We start from the raw sequence: 11,010 nt of genomic DNA, 5'->3' as shown, positions 1-11,010 counted from the left end.
ATTAAAAGTGAAAAGTAATTTTGTTTGGCTTGGTGTAATTTATTTGCCATACAGTATTTATTATTCATTTATTTGCGTTATGTACTCCAGTGCTGTAACATGCTTCCTTCCAGACTTATGATGACACCTTCGAAATATCTTTATTTCATTCAGTCCCTGGCTGCAAAAAGACTGATAATAGTGAAAAATGTAATTTAAAAAAAAAGATATAATTAGGATTTTATTGTTATTTTTTATTTTTATTTGATTTGACAGATTTTTCCCACGCTTGGCTTCCATTGTTCATTGTTGAAATATTGTGTGTTTACCAAGGTGCATATATTGTGACACGGTTGTCCTGATTGCGTGTGATGCATAACTGAGTACTGGTGGATCTGGCGCTGATGGTCTAAACACCAGATTCTGCATCTCACTACTATACACCCACATGAACGTGTTCATGTGGGTGAATTATCTATATCAGGTTAACAACCTGATATAGATAATATCAGGTGATTAGGGATTATCTATATCAGGTTAACAACAAACATGATGAGAACATTCCGACCCTTTTTCTGTAATTGCATTCTTATGTGTGCTTGAACTTGTGTGCTGTTGTCTGGTTCAAGTGCTATAGTCAGAACAATGAGGAACAGTTTCCACTGATATCAAAAATAAAAACATTTAAGATGTAGTAAAAATAACATCTTGTGAGCTTGTAGATCAGGTATTCTTTTTTGTTTGGTCTAGGTCTTGAGCTAAAAAGTTTGGGAACCACTGGCGTAAAGAGCCCGCCTGGGAAGCAGCAGGTCCCAGGTTTGATGTGTTGAGGTGTCCCTGAGCAAGACACTTCAAGTTATACTTCAAGTATCAATTACTCACCCCATGAAGCCTTGAATTCATGGAGATTTCTTTTTGTTGCATTCCTGAGCCAATGATACAATATTTGCTGTAGGAGACCAATGCAAAACTACTGTATATAAAAGATGAATATGAACTCACCAATGAGCCTACTACTGATTCAGGTTCAAAAAGAATGTTTTTATTTTTTTATTTAGAGTAGCCAATTATTTTTTACCCCCTATTTCTCCCCAATTTAGTTGTTATGCCAATTAATTCCTCCCCACACACATTTCTGTGTTGTCCCTGATGTGGTATCCTACTGACTCACCTGCCAGTGAGGAGCCCCCACCCGGGGAGGACATAGCTTCGTCCTACTCCTCCCGCCCAACACTCCCTGCTGACAGGTGCCGCCCCAGCCTGTATGAATGAGTGACAAATATCACCCTCCCTGCCCGGCTTCCCTCTCCTTAACACGGGCCAATTGTGTTCGCATAGACGTCCGACAAAGCCGGATGCACCACGGTGGATTCGAACCCACAAAGAGAATGTTTTAAATATGGTTTTGCTCTTGTTAAGATTGGTCTTCTCCTATTAAACTTGTTGGCTCAGGAATGCAACAAAAACATCTCCATGAATTCAAGGCTTCATGGGGTGAGTAATTGATAGGAAAAAAAACATTTGGGGGTAAAATATTCCTTCAACTGCTCCCCGGGGCACATCCCCAGCCCAGAGCGCCCTCTGCTCCTCTTAGGATGGGTCAAATGCAGATAGACTACCTAATTTAGCTGTATATGCAAATATAGAGTGACAAATACCGCAAAGGAGTGGGGATCAAATTGTTATTATTAATTGACATTTGACATCAGATTGCACCATATGTGAGTAGGCCTATCACAATTATTACATGATCTCCTGATCAATTATCTGAGCTAATTGCAATTATTTTTGCATAACGTTACAATCGTTTCCACAGATATATTGGTCTGATTGGGCTATAATGTTTGAAATCTAACCCCCCCTGACCAGGTAGGATTTGTAATCACTTTCTGGCATGAGGAAAACAGCTTTTTATGGCATACATATCCTTTTACAGGTATAACCACTGGTGTATTGGTCTGAGTGGGCTATAATGTTTGAAATAAAACTCAACTTAAACCAAGCCATTCTGATGCAGAAAAGACCTTCCAGTGACCAGGTGGGAGCTGCAATCACTTTCTGGCAGGAGTAATAAAGTAATCTTATAAAAGATCTGGATTAAATGAACAGAAATGTCATATTTCCATCATTACACTATTTTAACCTCTTTCAACTTGGCTTCCCTATTAGTTTTTTAGGGCAACATTCAAAAAAGGTTTTCATGTCAAGATTTCATGTGATGCGTGTATTTTCGGAAAGATAATTATGAAAAAAGTATAAAAACATTAAGGATATGGCCTCTTTCCACCATAGTGCATTATTTATATTGATCATCGATACCAGTCAAAGTCATATCTTCTTTGTATATGCAAGTTTGTCATATCTGCCTTGTGCAGTTTTTTTGTTTACAATATGTTGCATTGCTCAGTGCCAAAAACACAATAAAATCATCGATCACAATTATTTGTATGACAATTAATCGTCAGCTAAAATGTCACAATCATGACAGCCCTATATGTGAAACATATAAAGATATGGACAGAAAGATATTTAGATCTAATATATGAAGTTTAATGGCCTTGTGTAGTGATTTGATACAGTCTTATCAAATTTGCAAACAGTGTAATATACAGATGGCTTCATCAACGATGAATGTAAAAACAACAACAACAATGATTAAAGCAATAGGCAACATGTCAAACTACAAAGGAATATTAAAAAAAGAATAAAAAAATAGAAATATCAAAACTTTACATTTTCTTGAATTTACCCCTTAATAACAGTGCAAGGATTTAGAAGCTGTAATATATGCATTTTCTTATACAAACAAACAATGTTAACTGTCTTTCATAAAAAACAAACAAGTAAACAAACAAGCCTTCTTTGGTACACTACATTGTTATCTAAGTTTGGTCTATCTATCTAAACCAAGCTTTCACATTGTGTTAAGGAATTCAGTGTAGCGATAGTTCATGTCGCCACGGAAGGCAGGATGTTTTCATGCTAGCTCACTCTCTCCCTCCCCCCCCCATTAATTCGTTAACAAGTTAATTAATACATACACCTACAAATCAGTCTGTCTCTCCACGTTCAACCCATAGAGTTATGATATATCGGTTCAACCGCTCTACATTCTCATTCACTGCAAGTTAACTCACACACGCCCTCATAACCACAGTGCATCTCAGGCGGTGCATTTAAGCAGTCTCTCTGTTCACTGTTCATTCTACGTGCTTTGCTGTCTCAGCTGGTCGTACAGCTGTCAGTTTACAAATTCCCTCCACCTCCCCGGCCTCCTCCCTGTGGCATTTAGTTCATATTGTTAATAGGATGATTCTGTGGATTGTACTGTTGTTCTCTTTATGATAAGTGGTAGTTTAATTATGCATTGAAGGTTCAATGTTACTCTGCTCTGGGGGGTTTGTGATTTCAGATCTGTTGTCATGTATCTGTAATATCAAATGAGCAGAGTCACACCGCCAAACTGAATGCAATGTCATTGCAATAAATGGTGAATGGTTAATAAATGGTTAATCCTGAGCTGAAGTGTCTAAATGAACTCTTAGTTATAGGGCTGCTGCCAACACAAGTAAGTCTCTGTCACCCAAACACTTTGAAAAACCCTGGATGAAGTACTGCATCTCACTTATGAGCAGAATCTGTGGTGGTGTGATGTTTCCTTCTGTAGAGAAACACAACATTTTTATTATATTTACAAACATTTTTGATTTATTCTATCATAATATTTAATTTAGGCTATGAAGATGGATAGATGGTGATGGTCATGCTAGGAAAAAAAATGAAAAAACATACGCATTCTGCTGTCTTTTGATCTTCTGAAGGATTCTCTTCACCCATTTGGCCTCAGGGTTCAGACATACCTTCGTCCCAGTCTTTTTGAGAGTGACACTGCAGGACATAGGGAAAAGTTTAGTTTATATCGCACAGTAACATGGTGTCACTTGCCGAAATTGAAATTCTATCAATTAGTACTGCACCTGGGTCAGAAAAGCAATTCAAGACAATATGATAGGATCCATTTAATCAGTTCATCATCTGCAGTTAGACAACTGAAGCCTGTTTCATAATTTGTCTTTCTACAGTGTCACGCGCCAAGGACAACAGATCTCACAATGCTCACAATGTGCAATGTTGGTGCGTGACACTGAGGTACGAAGGACAGAAATTAGGCATTATAGACTTCTTTGACATTGTGTAATGGGGGTGTATGGGATGTGTTTGTGTGTTGGGGTGACATCTTTGAAACATGTATAGACATTGTGTCATCATGTATCCTAAAGTACTATTGCAGTAGCCTACACGTTATCAGAGTACTTGGAGGCCAGTCTATGACTCTAGTCATTTATGACATAAGTACTAGTCAGTCATCACCACATTTCAGCAAAAACTACAGACAGAAACACAGACAGAGATTTGTGGAATTTATAAAAGATTTACAAAGATGTCTGTTGTATAATATGAACACACAGAGAAGTGTATCCTACTATCCTACTATCCTACTATAATTCTATTAACCTCTGTGCGTTTGTAGTGGAGGTGAAGCTACCCGGTTCTCCCCACTGGCTGGACCAATTGCTCTGATTTTGCACACAGCCATTGACCATTACCATCTGAACTTAACTGTGAAGCCCGTTTTTCAATTTCATCAAATCTCAGCTTCTTATTAGCGTTTATGTGTCAAACAATGTCGCCATGGTTACGGGGCTGCCCAGCTATGGGACGAACTGCCTCCCGGGTTGCCAGATCATGTGCGCATATCCCCCCACGGATGCGTCGACCGGGTATGGTCTAGTCCTACTATAATTCTAGTAACCTCTGTGCGTTTGTAGTGGAGGTGAAGCTACCCGGTTCTCCTCACTGGCTGGACCAATTGCTCTGATTTTGCACACAGCCATTGACCATTACCATCTGAACTTAACTGTGAAGCCCGTTTTTCAATTTCATCAAATCTCAGCTTCTTATTAGCGTTTTTGTGTCAAACACTGTCGCCATGGTTACGGGGCTGCCCAGCTATGGGACGAACTGCCTCCCGGGTTGCCAGATCATGTGCGCATATCCCCCCACGGATGCGTCGACCGGGTATGGTCTAGTGATGTTAATTGCCCTTTGTGATCCCCAGTAGCAAAGTAGTCTCTTGTAGCCAGCCAGACGATCATTGATCTCCACCTACTGATACATCTGGGGACATCTAAATTCAATTTATGGGCTAGAACAGTGCAGAGAATGGCCACTGACAAACCTAAACCCACTGCTTTGAAAACAAATCATATCACCGTGCCGTAGGGTGGGTCTTCATATAGGCCCTGTGCATAATTGTAGTCTCAGGTTTCCAGAAGGTGGCATACACATTCCCTGTTCCGGTTAATTTTTCTATAGCTTCATTTGATTGGCTTGGCAGTAGATTTGAACAGGAAACACACATACAGGTGTCATTTGTGTTTCCCATTAAAGTTGGCTGGTAAGCCAATCAAACAAATTTATGAGACACTGAACCGGAACAGAAAACCAGTATAAACGTTATAATATACCGGTATAACGCCTTCTGGAAACCAGGGACTACAATTATGCAGTTGATATGAAAATTTGCTCTGCAAGGCAGTAACTTCATGAAATACTGAATCGTTTCTACAGTTTTAGCCCTTATACTGAATTTAGATGTCACCAAACATATCAGTAGGTGCAGATCTAAGATTTTATGGCTACAAGAGACAAGTAGCAAAGCAACTGTTTATTGTGAGTGACCAGAACTCATGTAGAGCCTCATGAGGGCGCAATTTCACTACCCTGCCCACCATGCATTCGTTACAGGGTATCGTAATCTTTCCTGCCTGTGTCTGAGGGTCTATCTATCTAACAAAATAACTTGAGAACAGATGGGTGGATTTTTATGAAACCTCATCAGAGGTCAGTGGCCTGACATGAAGAGATGATGAAAAGGGCAAAGGTCAAGGTCACAATCAAGAGTAACAGAACAACCGATGTTGGTGCAGGTCGGGTTTTCACCACAAGGTGCATTTCTTTTATTCTTTAAGTAGTTGGGTCATGTTCTGATCTGGAGCTGTTTGTTTTCTACCTTTCTCCTCTGAGGAGTAACAGCAGTTGCACTGTATCTAATATGTGCATTACTGAGTTATTCTTTTCTACTGAACACAGCAACGTCTGGAGTCACAGTATCCTACTATAATTCTAGTAACCTCTGTCTGTAGTGGTGAGTAGGTGAGTACGTGAGTACGTGAAGCTACCCGGTTCTCCTCAGTGGCTGGACCAATTGCTCTGATTTTGCACACAGCCATTGACCATTACCATCTGAACTTAACTGTGAAGCCCGTTTTTCAATTTCATCAAATCTCAGCTTCTTATTAGCGTTTTTGTGTCAAACACTGTCGCCATGGTTACGGGGCTGCCCAGCTATGGGACGAACTGCCTCCCGGGTTGCCAGATCATGTGCGCATATCCCCCCACGGATGCGTCCACCGGGTATGGTCTAGTTCAATGATAACTTTTGTTAGGTATGCTAGTGCTTATCAATTATTTAATGGTATTGTTTCATCTAAGGTAAATTTCAACAGCAAATCATTGCAAATGGTCTTATGTTGTTGTTACTACAAAGGTATCATTTATGAAACAATGATTTTGATTGTTGTGATTGAGATGTCCTACCGGCTTAAAGCCAGGAGGACAAACTAAGCAGTGTGCCAAAGGTGTTTGTAGGGCCATATGACTTACATGATTTGAGTTTCCTCACAATGTGAGTTCGCAGGAATTATCTCCATCTTTTCTATGTGACGACCGATGGGCCTTCTCTCCATGCTGATGCACTGACAGCGAAGATTCACCCCCTGCTCCCCTGGGCTCATCCCTTTTGGGAAGAAGTGAAGTCATGGGTCACTAATTATGATCACCAAATTGCAGAATGTACAGCAGCTAGTATAGACCTAGCTCTTGCAGAAACAAATGTTGGCAAGTAGGTATGGAAAATTACATGGACCATTTCCAAACAAAATTAAGTGTCATCAGTTGAACCTTTCAAAGTGTTCTCACTAGATCCCCCAGTATATGGAGGGCCCTGTGTGTGCCAAATTCTCAAATAGGAAAACTATCAAATGTAGATATTTAAACAGTATAAATATACATCCAAATTCAAAATAAATAATTTGGACACAAACAAATATACATGTAGATGTTACGGATACGCGTCCCTTAACCCTAGACCCAGAGGGTTGTAACAATAGAGAATGAAATTAAATATATTTATAGACAAATACCTAATAAATGAATAATTTATTTAAATGTATTTATATTTGTCACTTTGCTCACAAATCTCATATTTATTTCATTTTAACCCCATAGCTTTAAGGATGGCAGTATTGGTCTGTCCAACATTTGAATTCCAAATAAGAAATGATCTCAAAAACTGTTGGCTGGATTACCATTGAATTAGTCGTGCACCTTCATACTCACTGAAGGATGAAAACTACTGATTTTGGTGACCCCATGGCACTTAAGGCCATAAGGGCCTTAAGGCCAAATGCCCACTTTGGGATCTCACAATCTAATGGGTGGATTACCATGAAACTTACTCAGTGCATTCAAAATCCCTGGGGGGTGAGCCCTAACCATTTGAGTGACCCCATGACCTTTCATCTAGTGCCACCATCAAGTCAACGTTTCAGTGTGAGGCGACTTGGCAGAGGTCGCGGTCGTGTTCGTCATGGGCCAATCACAGGACGTGGAACAGGCCCTATGCACAGCAGCCATACTGACAAGAAATTCGGTGACTTCCTTCACACACTTATACTTATTAAGGTTGTGTTCCATTCTGGTCAAACAGAGTCGATGCGATGCGAGAGTGCGAACTAGCCAACACCAACTCTGACTCTCCCACGTCAGATTTCCACACGCTTCTCATCCTAGGTAGGGCATTCCAGGCAAGTGCCCTCCGGACCTTCAGATTACATTCCGTTGAAGCAGTCCAGCATGCCCCGAGATATTTGTAGTCCTCGACTACCTCGAGCCTACCTCACATAGACGTTAGCAAGTGATGCAATGCTAGTATGCAACCATATAATCTGGATTAATGATTAAACCATGGATATATAGAGCATTTCATATTAGTGCCCCTCCTTCAAGGGGGTGTTGGACTCAGGTTAGGACTTCATCCAGAAATCTACATGTTTATGATTGTTTATCTAGCTTCATGCATACTGTTTAGTACTTAATTAATTCCTATACTCTTTTTTAATATATTTTTTTGCGTGTTTTGATGGCCTCTCATTGCTACATTCTACTCATTAGCCAATTCTGGGTTCTCTGTCACATTTACATTCTCAGTCAGATTCTTCATATGCCATTCTGATTGGCTATGATTGACTTCCAAAGTTTGCTGGCCCTGGGTAGCAAACTCAGAGCAGCGCACTTTTCTGGTTCTTTATAAATTAGAATAAAACAGAATTGAATACTACTTTATGAATTGGAATAGAATGACATAGGATACTACTTGTGCCTGAGGGCACAAAGGTAGGAGCTTGCATCTGATCGCCGTGCTGACTACTGTCTGTTTGCCAGCTGACATTTTGCCAGATTTTTGTGGCATCTGGCCCCGGATGGGAACTGGCAACCTTTGGGCTACCCACCACCCAAGTTGCCCACCTATTATTTCTACCAGCAGCCTGCCGGCCCACCATAATATAGCCGGCTAGAACATGCGGGCTACGTCCAATCTATGCATATAGGCTTTGGGAAGCTATTTAAGTCATCAGGGTCTGTTCATACCTCAGACATCCATCTGCATACTTTATTTAGTGAAGATGGCCTTTACATTTGGACAATTCACCACTTGTTTAGGTTTATAAGAATTATTTATTTTATTTATTTATTTTAGCAATTTACATCCTTTGTGTTTAAAAAAAATATTAATTTATAAAATGGTTTGGCTACTTATCAATTGCATTCCTATTAGATTTCCCTCATTATGTATTCCTAATTTCCTTGCGTCAATAAGAAGGTGCAAACCATGGTATTAAGAGGTGGCGTGGTCTGTTAATCAAGCATCATATGGTGCCTGACTGTGGTACAAACTGGATAGAATGTGTATCCATTTTGCGTTTTCTTCAAAACACACTTTTTCCTACTACTCTTACATATTTAGACCAAACATCACACACATCGTTACACATTATCTATGGAGTAATCAATGTGATCATGATGTGTCAGTCACATTTTCCATATCCCACTCTGATTGGCTTTGATTGACTTTCAAAGTATGCCAACAAAGCCTGGCAGAGATCTGTGCTCCAAGGAGCACACATTTCTAGTGATTTCTGCTACCGGGTTACTAAAGGTGACCTGGTCTCCCAGTTGCACTCTTTATGAGAGACAAGCATGTCTCAACTTCTCTTTTCTTCACAGTCGCACAAGGAATGAAGTAGTAGACTAACAGACAAATCCCTGGAGGGTGGGTGGGCGTGGCTCTAGCCATAGACTGAGGTTAGAGTTACCGGTAGGTTAGGTTGAGCCACAGTGAGCACGACCGCATGTAGGAGTGCACTCACTCAGGAGAAAACGAGCATCTCCATCGTAAGAATATGCATAGTAAAAGAGTAAAATGTAATCCGAAAATAAATAAATAAATTGTAATCACAATACAAATGCACCAAACTTTACAAAATGTGATATGAAAGATGAGACTCACCGTCGGTGATGGTAAGAAAAGACAGAAGTGCCACGACAACAATGATATTAGACATCTTTATCTCTTCTTTCTTTGGTGAACACATCACTGATCAAGTCTGTTAAAAATCTCGTTAAAAATCTATTGCATACCAGCGGCCTGTATTGCAATTATATAAAGTCAGATCGTCATTCACTAGCGTTGTATTTAAAGTAAGTGATTCCTCTGCCTGTTCACATTTTCTTGTCCAATCTCTCCCTCTGTCCCACAGTCTTATGTCTGATCCACTGCAGGAGGAGGTGCTTTAGAAAGTGCCTGTTGCGACATCTAGGCTAAAAGAATGTTTCTACTACATTTGTGAAAACCACACAGCCAATGAAATGACATCCCTACCATAAAGACAATTGGTGCTTGCATGATTTTAATTATATCTTTGTGACATGAGAAAATCTCTTGTTGGCATTTTAAGACATTTGCATGTTGAACAAACAAAACAATCAATTACTGGCTACACTCATTTGTAGCCAGTCGATTAGCTCTGCAGATATGTTTTAGTTGGTTTTGGGACCAACTGGCATGGCTATGAGAAGTTTTCAATTCTTTCACATCTGGGCAAGTTGGTACATATACATATTCCAGTTTTTCACCCCCTTGCACACATTCCAAAGGGTACATTTTACACTCTAACAGTTAAATTAGCACTGAGTATTTAGTTGTGTATTTTTAGGCTACCAGCATTCTTCATTGCTTACAAAAGGCAACTATTGAAAACATATGCATACATGCATAGCGCTCCTGCCCCTCTAATTATGGATAAAGGCAGGGCCCTGCCCCTGAGTTATTTTTGTTATTTTTAAAATACGATTAAGTTAAGTTTGATTTATTTCTTGTGTTTCAGGTGTACGCTGGTAGTTTGAATTAAATAAATTCACAGCCCCCTTTCTACTGTAGATAATCAACACTATTTTCTTTCGTCCAGGTAATTAGAACGTAAGTATCTTGATTCCCAGGTTAACAGGTAAGAATAAGTAAATGCTTCTATTATGTAAATACCCAGAAACCAATTTCCAGTCAGGAAAGTATAATAAAATAATAATATTTACTTAGACTAACACAGATAAACATACACTAACATGAATTGGCTTCTTTTTCAAATAGAAAACAAATATCTTCACAACCATAGTTGTCAACCAATAAACAATCAGAAATATACCACTTTATGTATTATTCTTATTAGACTAAACAAAAATACCTTTTTGTTACCTATAACAAATTAACCCAGTAGATCACTTCAATAAAACCAAAATATACCTTCCCTTGAATTACAGTTTTTCACAATTGTTAACACACAAAAAGCGAAA

At 39.4% G+C, this 11,010-nt stretch overlaps 1 protein-coding gene across 1 annotated transcript; it reads right to left on the bottom strand.

The window, feature by feature from the left end:
* Positions 1-2,507: 2,507 nt before the first annotated feature.
* On the bottom strand, positions 2,508-9,914 carry LOC311034420 (C-X-C motif chemokine 10-like). The gene is made up of 4 exons (XM_084042301.1): positions 9,671-9,914; positions 6,706-6,838; positions 3,772-3,867; positions 2,508-3,640 (listed from the first exon to the last, which is right to left on the bottom strand). The coding sequence occupies exons 1-4, from the start codon at positions 9,753-9,755 to the stop codon at positions 3,601-3,603; spliced, it is 354 nt and encodes a 117-aa protein (XP_083898427.1). The 5' UTR covers positions 9,756-9,914; the 3' UTR covers positions 2,508-3,600.
* Positions 9,915-11,010: the final 1,096 nt, after the last annotated feature.

Source organism: Gymnoscopelus microlampas, assembly GCF_963454915.1.
Source record: "Gymnoscopelus microlampas genome assembly, chromosome: 2".
NCBI lineage: Eukaryota > Metazoa > Chordata > Actinopteri > Myctophiformes > Myctophidae > Gymnoscopelus > Gymnoscopelus microlampas.
The sequence above is the reverse complement of the archived record's forward strand: the minus strand, read 5'-3'. Positions and strand labels throughout refer to the sequence as shown.